Below are 19,306 nucleotides of genomic sequence, written 5' to 3'. Positions count from 1 at the left end.
GGACAAATCTCATGTGCGGGGAAAACCAAAATTTAATAATATACAAAAATTTCACGCTAAACGATATATTTACCAGGAGAACAAATGACATATTAAATCTGCATTTGGACTAATAAGAAACACGTGTAGTACCTGTACAGCGGTAGGAGTGCCCAATCAGGAGATCTGTGTCACTGTTGAGCCCCCCTGACTAGATATATTTAATTGGCCTTTTACTTATTTACTCTTTTTAGCAAATTATAACTTGTATCTATTTTTAAAAAGGTTTAATCGGGCAAAGTGCTATTTCAAAGTGGCTGGCATCTAGTCTGGCTCTGTCAGAGTTTAGTGGCTGCCGAGGAGAAATATGATTGTTTGCTGTGTGAATCATTTAAATAATTGTTTGCCCCTATACAAAGTAATTGCAGCCTACTATAGGTATATTTTTGCAAAGAATATCATGGCAAAACAAATTAAACGTGGCAAGATATGTGGAGTAAAAAAAACAGAAGGCGGCAAAATATACAGACAACTTAAATAACTTTGCAACACGGAAGAACCCCATTAGCGAATTTATTAGGGAAACGGATGACAGAGAGGCATGGAGGGCCATGATCACTGATGTCTGTAGCAGACCCAGCACATGAAGAAGAAATATACGCATATAACAGGGTTAAGTCAAGACACATACAATATACAATGCAAGTACACAGATCCTTTGTTCATTCAGCGGTAGACATGATTTCTGCACCATTTTAAAAGTCAATCCATAAATGAGTTCATATCAAGCTTCATTAATCACGGCTATTCTCACCAGCACACCTGTGCCTCTTAGCTTTGGCATTACTTGAATATATTTGACCACAAACTGAGCAGGCAAAAGGCTTCTCTCCAGTGTGGGTTATTGTGTGCGTTTTTAAGCTTTCTTTTTGAGTAAAACATTGACCACAAACCGAGAAGGCAAAAGGCTTCTCTCCGGTGTGGGTTCTTGTGTGCCTTTTTAGGTGTCCTTTTCGAGTAAAACATTGACCACAAACTGAGCAGGCAAAAGGCTTCTCTCCAGTTTGGGTTCTTGTGTGCATTTTTAAGCTTTCTTTTTGAGTAAAACATTGACCACAAACCGAGCAAGCAAAAGGCTTCTCTCCAGTGTGGGTTCTTGTGTGCATTTTTAAGTCTCCTTTTCGAGTAAAACATTGACCACAAACCGAGCAAGCAAAAGGCTTCTCTCCAGTGTGGGTTCTTGTGTGCATTTTTAAGTCTCCTTTTTGAGTAAAACATTGACCACAAACCGAGCAGGCAAACGGCTTCTCTCCAGTGTGGGTTCTTGTGTGCGCTTTTAAGCTTATTTTGTGAGAGAAACATTGGCCACAAACTGAGCAGGCAAAAGGCTTCTCTCCAGTGTGGGTTCTAGTGTGCGATGTTAAGTTTTTTCTTTGAGCAAAACTTTGACCACAAACCGAGCAAGCAAATGGCTTCTCTCCAGTGTGGGTTCTTGTGTGCACTTTTAAGCTTGCTTTGTAAGAGAAACGTCGGCCACAAACTGAGCAGGGAAAAGGTTTTTCACCAGTGTGGCTAATCATGTGTCTTCTCAAATGAAAGTTGCTGCCAAAAGTTTGTTTACATAGAGAATATTTCCAACGTTTGCTGCCAGTGTGACATGTCACGTCACCGTCAGACTGTTCGCCATCAGTGTGAGAAGAGTGTGACGCGTCTTCAGCATCTGACATTAGAGCTAACCGGCTGTCTGCTTGTGATCCTCCACGGTGGTCCTCATCATCTTCAGTTGTTATCAGTTGTCTTGAGCTGCTGCTTGAAGGCTCCGCCCCTTTGTTGTTTTCATATAGACATTCATCTTTAGTCTTCAAATGGACATCAGTCCCGGGCAACTCTGTGAACTCCTCCTCCTCCTCTTTAATGTATAGTGGCAGCTGCCCCTCTTTATTTATGTTGGGAGGATGTGGCTGCTCCTCTTCTTTAACCTGCAGAGGCTCCAGGTTGTCCTCCTCTTTCACGCTAGGGAAGTCTGATTCCTGCCGCTCAGGACAAAGATATATTTCACCGACGCCTGCGGGACACAAGAGACACAAGGTTTGGTAAAATCACTTTATTGTGAGGTTATGTATTTTATATATAACTCTTTGACTGCCAAGCATTTTCAGAAAAGAGAACATGTGGGTGCCAGCTGATTTAAGCATTTTGACTGATCTTTCAAGGTCCACAGAACATTTTGTGTTTGGACTATGGAAACACAGATACTACCAAATGAAAGATTAAACACTCATCTTTCATCAGAAAAAAAAGTTAGTTTCTACCTTATTCCGTTTTTCAGTAATCAACAATAGAAAATAGGTTATTTTCCTCAAATGCTCTGTTTTGGACCAAAATACGGAGAAATCAAGCTTTTTGTGAAACGATATTATTTCATGCACTCTAGTGAATTTGACACCCTTTTTATCCATGAATGATGCCACAAACACCTAAACAGTGCTTTACTTCAATAAAACACTACCACCAACAATGAAAAAGTGTTTTTTGATAGCAAAATACGTTTATTTACATTCAACAGTGTAACAATTTGACAAAACAATTTGGCAAACTATTTACAAATGTTTGCAACTGTGGTACTATTTACAATTGTGTGAATGTTTCAACTACACCGTTTTTCTTTTTGTGAAGTATATTGTGTAAAACTCCCCTGCGTGCAAGGGGACGCAGCAGGATTTGCACCACAGATTAGTTTCACTGTGATTGCCCCTTCGAGTGCACTTTCTTGCCGGCCTTTTCTTCCGGGGAGTAGCAGGTTTATACACTGCAGTGTGTGTTTGGCCATGTTGTCATCAAGTCTACTCTCAGGATCATGATACGGTGATCTGGTGTTACGTCTGGCTTCCTCATGTCCTTCAGTTCCTATACCGGGTGGTAAGAGATGTTCTGATCCATCTTATCCACTCCATTCATGGTGGCATCGTAGTCCAGAACCAGTGTCTTCTCCGTGATCAGACTGTACCCACTCCTCCGATGAATATGCATTGGACTCGGGGTACTCTTCATCGTCCGATTGAACGTCCGCCTGTGCAGAAGTGCTCGGTTGTGCACCACGTTTTCCGGCGTTAGCATCGCTAGCCGGTGAGGCTTTACGACGTGATCGAAGCCGCCGCGTCAACCTCGGAGTCACCATCATCATCATCATCAATGTGCTCTTTAGCATTGGCCGATGCTTTTCGTCTTTGAGAAAAATGCTCAAGCGTGAGCTGCTTGCAACCGGTCACCATTTTTGCTTCCTTAGCCATTCTCCCCTCAACACTCTAGCTCCGCCTCACGTCTTCTACTGACTCCTACCCGATCTTGTCCAGAGTCATCGCTGCCATCTAGTGCCCAAAAATAGTCATACGAACTCGAGCTGCTTGATACTTTCAGCAGAGCTTGCCAAGGGTTTCCTCCACCCGTTTCCAAAAAAAAAACCCATAGTGAACGTCTTTTAACGTCTTTGGCGGCACTCATTTGGATTTTACTAAACGTTTTTGGCGGTCAAAGAGTTAAGATTATCACATGGGCCACGTGAGCGCAATAATAACAAAGCCGGGAAAACGTACATGTGTGTATAAGTGTATGTATGTGTGTAGAAACAACTGATTTGCCTCAGCTTGTTAAAAAAAGGAGCAATTGCTTAGTGCTGTGTACAAGTGACAGCGATGTGAAAATTTAAAAAAGCAGTTCTGAGAAATTCAATTAAGATCTAAGTAAAGCACTGTTAGAGTAGACAATATTAAGTATTGTACTCTTTGCGTGTTCAATTAACTGAATGGTGAGATCCTGGTGAAGAAGTCCCTTTGCAAAGGTATAGTTATAACAGAAGCTTCTGATCACACAATTGAAGTCACCCAAGCAGTGTTCTGTTCAAAAGTGTGCTCCTCCTTCAGCCCACAGTACATTTATTTGCAACTCAGTGAATACAAGAAAATCCCCCTTCTCCTCCCATCAGCAAGTTCAGCAAGTTCCCATAGGTATAAATCAGATTAGAGAAAAACAATAATAATAAGCCTGTGACTCCCTTCTTCCGACCGGCAGAGACCGGCCCTCCCATTAAAGATAGCAAACACAAACCCGTTGCCCTTTCTCATGAAAGTAACACAGATAAGAATACGATTCTATTCATTGAGCCATACTGCTATAACTAAATCCAAAACGGCTAAAATATAAATTGAAACTGAAAAACAATGTTAATAACTCATCATTCCCTCATTTGAGCTCTTGAGAGCTCAACACATTAAAACATTTTTTTCAATGGTTGTGTGGTAAAACTAATTATCCTTAAAACATCCCTTTAGCAAAAGAGGAGGTAGTTTAGCAATCATATGACATTAAAAAACAATTTGATACATTTAAAAGATTTTTAGTTGAATAAGCATAGCATATGTGAGGCTTAACATAAAATGTTGTTCATTAAAAAGTGTCGCAATGTATCGGCAGACGAATATGTGTTCTTTGAAGCCATCTCGTGATGAAGTTCTTTGTTGAATGAAAAAAGTGACGCAATAGTTTTTCTCTTCTTTAAGAATCTGGGGTAGACTACCCAAATTCTTCGATTTGTCACCGGGATTATTCTGCCCGAAAATGTGACTCTTCGTGGAATTATTGCCCAAAAAAAAGACACTTGACTTGATCCGTTGAATGATGTCAAAACGATGTCGAATGATGTCGAAACGGCCGCTCCAGAACGAACACTGGGTCAGCTGACGTGGCTCCCAGGTCGGAGGTGATAAGATTGATGATCATCAGTTGATGAGATAGCTGAGCCTGGCACGTCTCCGGAAGCCTTGTAGACCAGTTGTGGAATTTCGTCTCTCCTTTCAACCTGAGAGCGTCTCTCCTTTCAACCTGAGAGCGTAATATGTTTTTAGTCTTCTCATAAACCCACATAAATTTTATTTGGAGGAAAAACCCTGATAGTTTTGTTAGTTGGGATTAGTAAATGTTATTTGGTTAAGATCCGTAGGTACTGTGCTGTTGGAACAGGAAAATATCTATTTTTGTGACATTAAAATAGAGCCCAGCCTTTGATTGAGTTGAATGACATTCGCTCATTCATTAATATAAGACAGAGCTTGTAAATATTTATTTTTCAAATAGGTTTTGTTTAATAATAGGTAATTTTTTACCACGACTAAATTTGTTCTAAATTTGCATAACTGTGCCTTTCACCATCCTGAAAGTAATCATTTTACTAGCATATCATATATTCTCTTCCCAGAATCCCATGACCGGCCGAATCATGATGATCCTGGAAAAAGCTCACATATATTCATATTATCTATACTCTTTTGCAAACACTGGGCTCCAAACATTACATTTTTCAAATGTGATCTTGAGATAAAAGATATAATATAATATAATTACCTTTATCCGGCGAATATGCATTATTGTCCTCTTTCCCGCTGCAAGCTTACCTTTGTTCCGCTCTTGTTTTGTTCCCTGTAGATTTCTTCAAACTCAAACTGTGAATTATCCCATTCAAACTCATCCTGTCAATTGGAGTGTAGGCCGATACCCCACAACCTTTTTAATTTTGTATTTAATTTTCTAATTCGTCTACATTGGTTAATTTCTTAAACATAAACATTTGACAAAGATCCACTGATTTTTTCAAACACGTCAAGATAAAGGGAGGATAAAAATAGAGACCTCATAACTCAAAAGACGTCATAAATAACACAACCCTCTAAATCAGGCTATGAGATAAACAAAAGAGCACAAAACACTATAAAAATGAACACAAGCAGATACAATTTAAGACACTAATATATGATGACTTTGGGACCATAAAAATAGAGGTAACCATATTAATCTAATTCTCCTAGAGTTAAGCAAACTAAAAATTATTTAAACTGCTAATCAACCTCACCTCTTTTACAGATTAGTGGGGCTGAGGATAAAATTACACAAAATTTACAAATATCTACCATTTCCTTGATTTAATCAAACTAAAAATTATCTTCAAACTGCTAATCTTTTACATATTAGCGGGGCTCATAAAAAACACAGCACACAAAATATTTCTGGGATTCATAAATCACAGTGCTGTGAAAAAAAAAATCAAACTTAGCCATCAAACTCTTAGTTAGTCTTTTACGTGTTACCACTCATGTTATTCTATAATTTATTTTATACTATAGCTGCAGCTGGACGAAGTCCAAAAAAGTTCCTCACGGGGGAAATAAAAATATATCGTATCATATCATATTAATAAAATTCCCATTGTACCAATTCAGAAACTGATTCTCCCAAAAATATAGGCACAAATTTAGTAGGCTATAGATTGAAATAAATTTTCTCAATCCCTCATTTCAAATTTACATATGTCGTTTTCAATTTCCTGAAATATCTTGCTATAGATCACAGTTCCCCACTCAACACATTAAAAATGCCTTGCATACACCGTGCAGCATATCTCTGAACAAGGAACACATCCCATTCCGACCACCAACTTTCTTAGTCCAGTCCCCCAGCAGAAGGCAGGACGGCAGCTGTTGTCAATGTTCAGGGCGGGGCTGTGTCAGACAAAGTTCGATGAGAGGAGACATCTGTAATGAGGCTTGTACACAGTCACTGGGCATTGTGGAAGTTGAGCATCATGTTTTTTTAGGCACAGGAGGAGAAGACTGTTGCTCTGGGCTTTTGACCTTTGATCTCTGCCACATCCATTCAGACGCTGTCTGCAATGTGGATCCGATGACACATTTTCTTTCTGAGAGCTCACCTGACCAAAAAATGCACACTCGTTGATACAATGCATTAAAAATGCCAGATTGAGGATATGGGATCATAGCAAGACAGTTCACTTCCTGCTTTCTCAAAAATGTTTCGTAAAAAAACAGCCTCTTTTTTTTAAATTTTAATACCCCTTCCAAAAAGCTACTAGCAATACTTGCAAATACAACGTATCAGCAGCTGGGGCGCATCCCGTTCGCAGTTTGTAATCAGTGAAGGCCATCAAACCCTCATCTGCCTTGGAACTCAAACATCAGTTTCTGAAATGACACACTCAGAGAAAAAACTAATATTAAAAATCCTTATCATTATGTCAATTTCAAAAACATTTATAACTCCTTATTCAACTATCTTACTTCCAGCCACAGCTATACAGATGTAGGCATAATTATGTCAACTCAACACAGCTCAAACAAAATATCCTTATTTTATCATTATTCTTTAATCATTTGTCCCGAAAAGGGAAAGTTAACAAATTAACCATCTTCATCAATCATTAAAGTGTAAAGACTATTGGCTCAGTCACTAAAAAAAAACAAAAAAAAACAAAAAAAAAACACTAATTTAATATTCTTCTACAAAAACTCAACAATATCTTTCAAATACTATTACTTATTTTATATTGTTTATCATTCCTCTCTTACCATTTTGACAAAGAAAAAGTCCCATTACGAGGACACATTATGCTCTAACGCACTTTTCTTCTAACCTAGAAATGGGGGGGGGGGGAGTAATCTTAACATTATACATCGCAAAACCCATTTTATCACATTCCCATTAATAAAACAAACGCCACTATCACAACAGTCTCATCTCACACAAAACAACACCAAACTTAGTTAAAAATATTGAAGAAAAACAAACAAAATCCCCATATGCACATTTCTCACTCACAAACCCCCACCTTTTAGAAGCTAGGTCACACACTCAAATACATACGCACACACTCTTTAATCATTAGAAAATAATAAACGGTTTTATTCTATCAATTCGTTGTCTACAAATCTTATGGCATTTAAACCGCAGTTTTGTACGGTGATTTCAATAAACGGGTTAACTTCGAACAAACCACCCGTAAACTGCTCCACAAATGCTGGAGTCATTTTAGCATCAAATTCAGCCACTACATCATTACCAACAAAGAAAATACAAAAGTCTGACGTACCATTTTGTCCAGCGAAAGCTTTTCATACAATCGATCCATAGTTTGTTCTTTCATTTTTCATCGACGCTTTTTTTTTATTTTTTCCACATGGCTGCGACTCACACGTCTATAAACCGGAAGCGCATTCAGGACAAACCATTCTGTATCCGGGTCGAAATCGCCTCCATTTTGTTTATAGGCTATTTTACTTTCGGTTTCAATACAGTGACGTCTCACTTTTAATATAATAGTTCAATAGGTTAACACATATGGCCACACAACAGACACACATAAGAATCACGTGACCTCTCGTTTATACACAGCGGTTATCCAATCCCGCTGAGCTAAACTGTTCTCCATATATTGCAAAATTTTTGCAAGGCGCTCATTTTCAAACTAAATTGTCACGCGCTAACGAATCAACCGTAGAACAAAAGGAATTCATACGGTAATCCTGACCCCAAAACTACAATCGTAGGAACGCCAAAAATAAAATAAATCACGTAATCTCTCGATTGCAAATACAGTAACATAAATCCAATTATTACTGTAATCAACCTGAACCCCTCAATACTGTTCAATTTCAAACAGGCGCTTTTTCAAAAAACATATTACGTGTACGAGAACTTTCACACCAAGAGCCATGAACAATTATGATACTAGTCCTCCAATTCGGCCAAAACTGCTTAAAAAACAGAAGCGCATACCATAATCTTCGCGATCCCTAGTAAAAAGAAAGACTTTTTACGTCATCCGGCAAACCCTTTTATTCAATATATATTATGGTCTAAGGATTCTTCATAGCGTGACGAGAAACAAAACAAATCAAAAAATTTACCGCTATTTCTTCCTGTACAAAAAAAGCTTCATCTCTTTGAGTCTGCATTCACGTCACTTCTAAATGCACCACCCCACGACGTGTTTAGTTCAATATCGTCGGAATTATCCCAACTCTCTAACGACATCAAACTACAACTTGTTCACACAGATCTCATTTAAAATTTAGACAATTTGGAAGACGAAAAACCAGTTGCAGCGGACCCAAACAGACAGAACCTCTCTACGTGGATAAAAGTCTCCACTTACCGTACTTTATTTATTTAGGCCTAGAAGTTCCGCCCGTCCGTGAACGCCGCATCTTGCTCCACGTCAAAATACCACCATCCGTTAGAATTCAGCGGAGGAGACCATTCGTTATAATTCAGCGTCGGGGATCACCATTTGTTAGAGTAGACAATATTAAGTATTGTACTCTTTGCGTGTTCAATTAACTGAATGGTGAGATCCTGGTGAAGAAGTCCCTTTGCAAAGGTATAGTTATAACAGAAGCTTCTGATCACACAATTGAAGTCACCCAAGCAGTGTTCTGTTCAAAAGTGTGCTCCTCCTTCAGCCCACAGTACATTTATTTGCAACTCAGTGAATACAAGAAAATCCCCCTTCTCCTCCCATCAGCAAGTTCAGCAAGTTCCCATAGGTATAAATCAGATTAGAGAAAAACAATAATAATAAGCCTGTGACTCCCTTCTTCCGACCGGCAGAGACCGGCCCTCCCATTAAAGATAGCAAACACAGGTTTGCACAATACACTTTTATAGACATATAGGGCACATAACACACTTTGGGGGGTGGGGTAGAGTGGAAACACCGTCTTCACCCTACAACTCCCCTCCAATTTTAATACACCACACAACTTGTGGGTGGGGGGGGGGGGCTTGTGGGGGTGCCATCGGTTGGGGGCCGCAGTATAGAGCAGTGCTGCGGTCCCCTGTCCGTGTCGCCACCCGCCCCCCCCCCCCCCCGCCCTATCTATTTTTTTTTAATGCACCACATACACTCAGCAACATGCTTGGGTGGCGGGTGGATCGGAGCGTGGGAATATCATTTCCATCGGCTCCGGTTCACCTGCTCCTAATTTTAATGCACCACACACACACACTTGTATATACACTGGGTGGGGTCACATTCACGGTTTAGGGGTAGAGTTCGCCAGTCCGCGAGCTGGCGGACTCAGTAACAGGGGTTAATTTTCACAAAGAACGCTGGGGTGACGACCGGGGCCTTCCCCCGCTGGGCCTGGGGTTCGGGGGTGTCGGCCGCCCTCCGGTGCCCCCATCTCCCCCTTCTGCCCCCGGTGTTCCGTCCTTCCACACGGCGGGGGGTGGGGTGGGCGCGGCTGCCCTCTCCGTTCCGCTGCCCGGCCCCTCTTCGGCGCCGGTGCCTGGGTGCGGGTGGTCCCCGGGGGCTGGGGGTCGGGGGTTGGGGGGCTGCCGGTTGGTCGGGGTGGGGTCGGGGGGGGGGCGGTTTTGTTGGGGGGGGGGGGCGGTGGTGGGGGTTGCGGGGTGGGGGGGTGCTGGGGGTGGGGGGTGTCTGGGGGATTGGGGGCATGGGGGCGGCTGGGGCTGGGTTGGGGTGGGTGGCGGGGGTGGATGGGGGGCGGGGGGTTGTGGGGGGGGCGGGGGTTGGGGGCCGGTGGGGTGCCTGGTGGGCCTGCAGTGCCCCGTCCTGCTGCGTTGGGCCGGGGGCGCGGGCCGGGTTGGGGCGGGGGGTGCTCCTGCTCCTGGGTTTGCTCTCCGGCCGGTGGCCCTGGTGGGGCCCGGGGGTCGTCCTTTGGCGCTGCCGCGGCCTGGGGGGCCCTGAGGTGTTGCGCTTGCTCTGTTCCGGCGGGGGTCGACGGCTCCCCTCTTTGGTGGAGATTTTCATGCATGCCAGATCCACCACACCAGCATCTACCGAAACTCAGACACAATCTGTTTCCTCCTCAGGTTATTGAATCGGTGGAGGCTGGTGTCTCGGATCTCACGCGGCTTCGTCTGTCCTTCCTTCCTTTTCTCGGTCTCTCCGTTGGTCTCTTGAGGCCTCCCTGATTTTATGTTTTTTTGGATTTGTTGGGGTCTGGATGTTTCTTGGGCTGGGGAGGAGTTCTGGTGGGGGGTGTCTGGTCGGTGCTGGATTTCACCTTCCTTGGTTTTCTTCGGTCCCCTCGGGTCTCCTGGTGTTCGATTTAGGTGAACGGTATGAGATTTTTTTTTTCTAATAGGTTTTCTGGTGAGCTAACAAACACACGCACGCACGCACGCACGCACGCACACACACATACTCACCCACACACACAAAAAAAAAAAAATGTATGTATGTATGTATGTATATATGTATATATGTATGTATGTATGTGTATATATATATATATATATATTTAAAAAAAAAAAAAAAAAAAAAAAAAAAAAAAGAGCAATGATGATGACATTTCCGAATGAACAATACTGAGCTCTATAAAAAAAAAGCAGGAAAAAAAAAATAAATAAAAAAAATAAAAAAATAAATAAAAAAAAAACAGATAGCAAACACAAACCCGTTGCCCTTTCTCATGAAAGTAACACAGATAAGAATACAATTCTATTCATTGAGCCATACTGCTATAACTAAATCCAAAACGGCTAAAATATAAATTGAAACTGAAAAACAATGTTAATAACTCATCAGTACCAAAGCGACAGACAAAAACTGTAAACGTAAGGTAACAAAGTGGCCGGATGAAGATTCCTCTCAAAATAAATACATACATATTGTTGAAAAGTATTGATTAAGCAAGCGACAAACCTGCTCTGTTCAACAACACGAGGCTGCTTGCACACAGCGTCCAGCAGCTGACGTTGTCGCTGATTCTCCTCCTGTGCTCCACAAAGCTCTTTTTCGCACGTCACGTTCGTTGCAGCACACATATTCACGATATCGGCGACACTCTATGCTCACACTTGGCGTCTGCTGAGCCTATTAGTCGCTAACAAAACGCGTCTCCTTTTTTTTTGGTGGCTAGCAAGCTAAGCAAAGCTAAGCAAAACAGGGCCGAGAGATTTCGACGAGCACTGTCTGATCCGAATGTAAACAGACACAAAATGTAGTGAATATGTTTGACTTCTATAAAGTAGCGACGCACGCACAGTGTCGAGATTTAAGTCCATTCAATCCGAGATCAAGAAGAATCATTTAGTGAAGCGCGACAGCGTGCGTGTCTACGCAAAAGCGGCCTGGAAGGGAGTATCATTGTCACGTGAAACCTACGGCAACTCCAGCTAGACAAATCTCATGTCCGGGAAAAAACAAAAGATAATAATTTACAAAAATATCACGCTGAAAGATATATTTAACAGGAGAACAAAAGAGACATATTAAATCTGCATTTGGACGAATAAGAAACACGTGTAGTACCTGAACAGCAGTAGGAGTGCCCAATCAGGAGGTCTGTGTCACTGTTGAGCCCCCTGACCAGACGTATTTAATTGGCCTTTTGCTTATTTACTCTTTTTAGCAAATTATAACTTGTATCTATTTTTTAAAAGGTTTAATCGGGCAAAGTGCTATTTCGAAGTGGCCGGCATCTAGTCTGGCTCTGTCAGAGTTTAGTGGCTGCCGAGGAGAAATATGATTGTTTGCTGTGTGAATCATTTAAAGAATTGTTTGCCCCTATACAAAGTAATTGCAGCCTACTATAGGTATATTTCTGCAAAGAATATCATGGCAAAACAAATTAAACGTGGCAAGATATGTGGAGTAAAAAAAACAGAAGGCGGCAAAATATACAGACAACTTAAATAACTTTGCAACACGGAAGAACCCCATTAGCGAATTTATTAGGGAAACGGATGACAGAGAGGCATGGAGGGCCATGATCACTGATGTCTGTAGCAGACCCAGCACATGAAGAAAAATATACGCATATAACAGGGTTAAGTCAAGACACATACAATATACAATGCAAGTACACAGATCCTTCGTTCATTCAGCGGTAGACAGGATTTCTGCACCATTTTAAGTCGATCCATAAATGAGTTCATATCAAGCTTCATTAATCACAGCTATTCTCACCAGCACACCTGTGCCTCTTAGCTTTGGCATTACTTGAATATATTTGACCACAAACTGAGCAGGCAAAAGGCTTCTCTCCAGTGTGGGTTCTTGTGTGCATTTTTAGGTGTCCTTTTCGAGTAAAACATTGACCACAAACCGAGCAAGCAAAAGGCTTCTCTCCAGTGTGGGTTCTTGTGTGCATTTTTAAGACTCCTTTTCGAGTAAAACATTGACCACAAACCGAGCAAGCAAAAGGCTTCTCTCCGGTGTGGGTTCTTGTGTGCCTTTTTAGGTGTTCTTTTCGAGTAAAACATTGACCACAAACTGAGCAGGCAAAAGGCTTCTCTCCAGTGTGGGTTCTTTTGTGCATTTTTAAGTCTCCTTTTTGAGTAAAACATTGACCACAAACCGAGCAAGCAAAAGGCTTCTCTCCAGTGTGTGTTCTTGTGTGTTTGTTTAAGTTTCCCTTGTGAACAAACTTGTGACCACAAACCGAGCAAGCAAAAGGCTTCTCTCCAGTGTGGGTTCTTGAGTGCGTTTTTAAGCTTCCTTTTTGAGTAAAACATTGACCACAAACGGAGCAGGCAAAAGGCTTCTCTCCAGTGTGGGTTGTTGTGTGCATTTTTAAGTGTTGTTTTTGAGTAAAACATTGACCACAAACCGAGCAAGCAAAAGGCTTCTCTCCAGTGTGTCTTCTTGTGTGTTTGTTTAAGTTTCCCTTGTGAGCAAACTTGTGAGCACAAACTGAGCAAGCAAAAGGCTTCTCTCCAGTGTGGGTTGTTGTGTGCATTTTTAAGATTCCTTTTTGAGTAAAACATTGACCACAAACCGAGCAAGCAAAGGGCTTCTCTCCAGTGTGGGTTGTTGTGTGCCTTTGTAAGTGTCCTTTTTGAGTAAAACATTGACCACAAACCGAGCAAGCAAAAGGCTTCTCTCCAGTGTGGGTTGTTGTGTGCATTTTTAGGTGTCCTTTTTGAGTAAAACATTGACCACAAACCGAGCAAGCAAAAGCCTTCTCTCCAGTGTGGGTTCTTGAGTGCGTTTTTAAGCTTCCTTTTTGAGTAAAACATTGACCACAAACGGAGCAGGCAAAAGGCTTCTCTCCAGTGTGGGTTCTTGTGTGCACTTTTAAACTTATTTTGTGAGAGAAACGTCGGCCACAAACTGAGCAGGGAAAGGGTTTCTCTCCAGTGTGGGTTCTTGTGTGTCTGCTTAAGTGTCCCTTGTGAGCAAACTTGTGACCACAAACCGAGCAAGCAAAAGGCTTCTCTCCAGTGTGGGTTCTTGTGTGCACTTTTAAACTTATTTTGTAAGAGAAACGTCGGCCACAAACTGAGCAGGGAAAGGCTTTCTCTCCAGTGTGGGTTACTGTGTGCATTTTTAAGTGTCCTTTTAGAGTAAAACATTGACCACAAACCGAGCAAGCAAAAGGCTTCTCTCCAGTGTGGGTTCTTTGGTGCACTTTTAGGCTTCCTTTGTAAGAGAAACGTCGGCCACAAACTGAGCAGGGAAAAGGTTTTTCACTAGTGTGGCTAATCATATGTCTTCTCAAATGAAAGTTGCTGCTAAAAGTTTGTTTACATAGAGAACATTTCCAACGTTTGCTGCCAGTGTGACATGTCACGTCACCGTCAGACTGTTCGCCATCAGTGTGAGAAGAGTGTGACGCGTCTTCAGCATCTGACATTAGAGCTAACCGGCTGTCTGCTTGTGATCCTCCACGGTGGTCCTCATCATCTTCAGTTGTTATTAGTTGTCTTGAGCTGCTGCTTGAAGGCTTTGCCCCTTTGTTGTTTTCATATAGACATTCATCTTTAGTCTTCAAATGGACATCAGTCCCGGGCAACTCTGTGAACTCCTCCTCCTCCTCTTTAATGTATAGTGGCAGCTGCTCCTCTTTATTTATGTTGGGAGGGTGTGGCTGCTCCTCTTCTTTAACCTGCAGAGACTCCAGGTTGTCCTCCTCTTTCACGCCAGGGAAGTCTGACTCCTGCCGCTGAGGACAAAGATATATTTCACAGACGTCTGCGGGACACAAGAGACACAAGGTTTGGTAAATTTACTTTATTGTGGGGCCACACGAGCGCAATAATAACAAAGCCGGGAAAACGTACGTGTGTGTATATGTGTAGAAACAACTGATTTGCCTCAGCTTGTTAAAAAAAAGGAGCAATAGCTTAGTGCTGTGTACAAGTGACAGCGATGTGAAATTTTAAAAAAGCAGTTCTGAGAAATTCAATTAAGATCTAAGTAAAGTACCAAAGCGACAGACAAAAACTGTAAACGTAAGGTAACAAAGTGGCCGGATGAAGATTCCTCTCAAAATAAATGAATACATACATATTGTTGAAAAGTATTGATTAAGCAAGCGACAAACCTGCTCTGTTCAACACAACACGAGGCTGCTTGCACACAGCGTCCAGCAGCTGACGTTGCCGCTCATTCTCCTCCTGTGCTCCACAAAGCTCTTTTTCGCACGTCACGTTCGTTGCAGCACACATATTCACGATATCGGCGACACTCTATGCTCACACTTGGCGTCTGCTGAGCCAATTAGTCGCTAACAAAACGCGTCTCCTTTTTTTTGTGGTGGCTAGCAAGCTAAGCTAAGCTAAGCTAAAAAAAGCTAAACAGGGCCGAGAGATGTCGACGAGCACCGCCTGATACGAATGTAACCAGACACGAAATGTAGTAATTATTTTTGACTTCTCTAAAGTAGCGACGCACGCACAGTGTCGATGTTTAAGTCCATTCAGTCAGAAATCAAGAAGGATTATATAGCGAAGCGCGAAAGCGTGCGTGTCTATGCCAAAGTGGCCTGGAAGGAAGTATAATCGTCACGTGAAACCTACGGCCACTCCAGTTGGACAAATCTCATGTCCGGTAAAAAACAAAAGATAATAATTTACAAAAAATGTCACGCCGAAAGATATATTTTTTTCCAGGAGAACAAAAGAGACATATTAAATCTGCATTTGGACAAATAAGAAACACGTGTAGTACCTGTACAGCGGTAGGAGTGCCCAATAAGGAGCTCTGTGTCACTGTTGAGCCCCCTGACCAGACGTATTTAATTGGCCTTTTGCTTATTTACTCTTTTTAGCAAATTATAACTTGTATCTATTTTTTAAAAGGTTTAATCGGGCAAAGTGCTATTTCGAAGTGGCCGGCATCTAGTCTGGCTCTGTCAGAGTTTAGTGGCTGCCGAGGAGAAATATTATTGTTTGCTGTGTGAATCATTTAAATAATTGTTTGCCCCTATACAAAGTAATTGCAGCCTACTATAGGTATATTTTTGCAAAGAATATCATGGCAAAACAAATTAAACGTGGCAAGATATGTGGAGTAAAAAAAACAGAAGGCGGCAAAATATACAGACAACTTAAATAACTTTGCAACACGGAAAAAGAACCCTATTAGCGAATTTATTAGGGAAACGGATGACAGAGAGGCATGGAGGGCCATGATCACTGATGTCTGTAGCAGACCCGGCACATGAAGAAAAAATATACGCATATAGCACCATTTTAAGTCGATCCATAGTTCATATCAAGCTTCATTAATCACGGCTATTCTCACCAGCACACCTGTGCCTCTTTGCTTTGGCATTACTTGAATATATTTGACCACAAACTGAGCAAGCAAAAGGCTTCTCTCCGGTCTGGGTTCTTGTGTGTTTGTTTAAGTGTCCCTTGTGAGCAAACTTGTGACCACAAACCGAGCAAGCAAAAGGTTTTTCACTAGTGTGGCTAATCATATGTCTTCTCAAATGAAAGTTGCTGCTAAAAGTTTGTTTACATAGAGAACATTTCCAACGTTTGCTGCCAGTGTGACATGTCACGTCACCGTCAGACTGTTCGCCATCAGTGTGAGAAGAGTGTGACGCGTCTTCAGCATCTGACATTAGAGCTAACCGGCTGTCTGCTTGTGATCCTCCACGGTGGTCCTCATCATCTTCAGTTGTTATCAGTTGTCTTGAGCTGCTGCTTGAAGGCTCCGCCCCTTTGTTGTTTTCATATAGACATTCATCTTTAGTCTTCAAATGGACATCAGTCCTGGGCAACTCTGAACTTCTCCTCCTCCTCTTTAATGTAAAGTGGCAGCTGCTCCTCTTTATTTATGTTGGGAGGATGTGGCTGCTCCTCTTCTTTAACCTGCAGAGGCTCCAGGTTGTCCTCCTCTTTCACGCCAGGGAAGTCTGACTCCTGCCTGCCGCTCAGGACAAAGATATATTTCACCGCCGCCTGCGGGACACAAGAGAAACAAGGTTTGGTAAATTCACTTTATTGTGAGGTTATGTATTTTATATTTAAGATTATCACATGGGCCACGTGAGCGGGAAAACGTACATGTATGTATGTGTGTAGAAACAACTGATTTGCCTCAGCTTGTTAAAAAAAAAGGAGCAATTGCTTAGTGCTGTGTACAAGTGACAGCGATGTGAAAATTTAAAAAAGCAGTTCTGAGAAATTCAATTAAGATCTAAGTAAAGTACCAAAGCGACAGACAAAAACTGTAAACGTAAGGTAACAAAGTGGCCGGATGAAGATTCCTCTCAAAATAAATACATACATATTGTTGAAAAGTATTGATTAAGCAAGCGACAAACCTGCTCTGTTCAACACAACACGAGGCTGCTTGCACACAGCGTCCAGCAGCTGACGTTGTCGCTCATTCACCTCCTGTGCTCCACAAAGCTCTTTTTCGCACGTCACGTTCGTTGCAGCACACATATTCACGATATCGGCGACACTCTATGCTCACACTTGGCGTCTGCTGAGCCAATGAATCGCTAACAAAACGCGTCTCCTTTTTTTTTTTTGGTGGCTAGCAAGCTAAGCAAAGCTAAGCTAAACCGGGCCGAGAGATGTTGACGAGCACCGCCTGATACCAATGTAAGCAGACACGAAATGTAGTAAATATTGTTAGATTATTAACATTGTTTTTCTGTTTCAATTTATATTTTAACCGTTTTTGATATTAGTTAGAGCTGTGTAATAATAAGACAACAGTTAATTCATATGTTAGTCAATCTATAGTCTTTGTTCTCTTCCCTGGGAAAGTAAGGTTTCTGATTTATCTAAATGAGGGGATGTTTGAAAGTGCAAGCAGAGGTCTGTCCATAAATTTCCTGGTGCAAGGAGGTGCCGGGGATCCAATTGTTTACCCACATCTGGAGTGGACTGAGATAGGAACTGGTGTAGGATTCTAAGTTGTGTATTTCACTCTGCTGACAGGACAAGATGACAGGGGGGGAGTTTTCTTCCTAATCACTGTTTTTGTATAAGTGTGGAGGAGCAGAGAGCGAGAGGCACACTTTGTGGTCACTGCTGATTGAGCAAGGATCCAAAGTGGCTTGGAAATTTCTGAATAATAAAAGCTGGCCAGAAAACGTCTTCACGAGATCTCAACTTTGAGTTTTATTTTGAACACGCAGGAAATCTAAAGAATGATTTCTAACAATTGGTGACCCCGACGTTTTTGACGATTTACAAGCTGCGGCGTTCACTTACGGGCGGAACTTCTAGGCCTAAATAAATAATTACGGTAGGTGGAGACTTTTATCCACGTAGGGAAGTTCTGTCTGTTTGGGTCCGCTGCAACTGGTTTTCGTCTTCTAAATTTTTACATGAGGTCTGTGTGAACAAGTTGTAGTTTGATGTCGTTCAATTAACAGAGGGACGGAGTCCTTGATTTGGGATTTTTACCACGACATTGAACTGTCCACGTACGTGGGGTGGAGCACTAGGTGACGGAAGTGCTGGCCCGGGAAGGTTATGCGCGGCTGAAGAAGCCATTTTTGGATCACAGGTTGAAGTAGCGGTTTTTATTTTGTTTTATTCCGTCCCGTTATGAAGAAATCGCTAGACCATAACGGTTATTTTATGAATTTTGATAGGGCTACGGAGTGACGTGGAGATTTTTTCTTCCACTAAGGATTCTAGAGGTTATGGTAGGCGCGTCTGTTTTTTTAACAGTTCTTTGGGTCAGGACCGCTCGAGAGTGTTTAATTTTACCTCTGATAAGAGTCCGCTAGCACGTGATGAGTTATTTTAAATATGCGCGCCCTGTATAAATTATGCAGTATTGAGGTTGGACAGGTTGACGCAGCGGGGATTGGGTTTGTACCGCTGTTTGTTCGATCGAGAGATCACGTGATTCGTTATTTATGTATGTTCAAGGTCTGTTGTGTGTGTACGTTTTTGTGGGCGTCTGTGTTGTTTTTGTGAAATTGTTAACGTTGTCGAATAAATTTAACCCATTGAACTATCTTACTACAAGTGAGACGTCACTGCATTGATGAATATTAATACGACTTGAATACAATATTAACTGTAGTGGTGAATAATTAAAATAAATAATGGAGGGCGGTTTTGACCACGACACCGAATGGTTTGACCTAAAAGTGCTTCCGGTTCATAGTGGGAACTTATTCTTGGATGCACAAGTTAAGAATGCTTCCGAGGTTGCAGTCGGAGCCATGCCAAAAAAACGTCGACGAAAAAAAACTTTTAATTGTTTGAATGAATGGCTGTCGCTGGACTAAATGGTACAAGGGACTTTTGT

At 41.9% G+C, this 19,306-nt stretch overlaps 2 protein-coding genes and 1 pseudogene across 2 annotated transcripts; all 3 read right to left on the bottom strand.

Moving 5' to 3' along the window:
* Positions 1 to 716: 716 nt before the first annotated feature.
* On the bottom strand, positions 717 to 11,613 carry LOC147157991 (uncharacterized). Its single transcript, XM_086063333.1, has 3 exons — positions 11,544 to 11,613; positions 933 to 2,044; positions 717 to 863 (listed from the first exon to the last, which is right to left on the bottom strand). The coding sequence occupies exons 1-3, from the start codon at positions 11,611 to 11,613 to the stop codon at positions 774 to 776; spliced, it is 1,272 nt and encodes a 423-aa protein (XP_085919459.1). The 3' UTR covers positions 717 to 773.
* An 892-nt stretch (positions 11,614 to 12,505) lies between these two features.
* On the bottom strand, positions 12,506 to 15,613 carry LOC147157990 (uncharacterized). The gene is made up of 2 exons (XM_086063424.1): positions 15,117 to 15,613; positions 12,506 to 14,764 (listed from the first exon to the last, which is right to left on the bottom strand). The coding sequence occupies exons 1-2, from the start codon at positions 15,238 to 15,240 to the stop codon at positions 12,738 to 12,740; spliced, it is 2,151 nt and encodes a 716-aa protein (XP_085919550.1). The 5' UTR covers positions 15,241 to 15,613; the 3' UTR covers positions 12,506 to 12,737.
* Positions 15,543 to 18,537, bottom strand: LOC147157989 (uncharacterized; annotated as a pseudogene).
* Between the last annotated feature and the right edge of the window lie 769 nt (positions 18,538 to 19,306).

Source organism: Leptonotus elevatus, chromosome 19 (genome assembly GCF_054856555.1).
Source record: "Leptonotus elevatus isolate MCC_2025b chromosome 19, RoL_Lele_1.0, whole genome shotgun sequence".
NCBI classification, from domain to species: Eukaryota; Metazoa; Chordata; class Actinopteri; order Syngnathiformes; family Syngnathidae; genus Leptonotus; species Leptonotus elevatus.
Note: the sequence above shows the minus strand (reverse complement) of the source record. Positions and strands in the feature narration are given on the sequence as shown.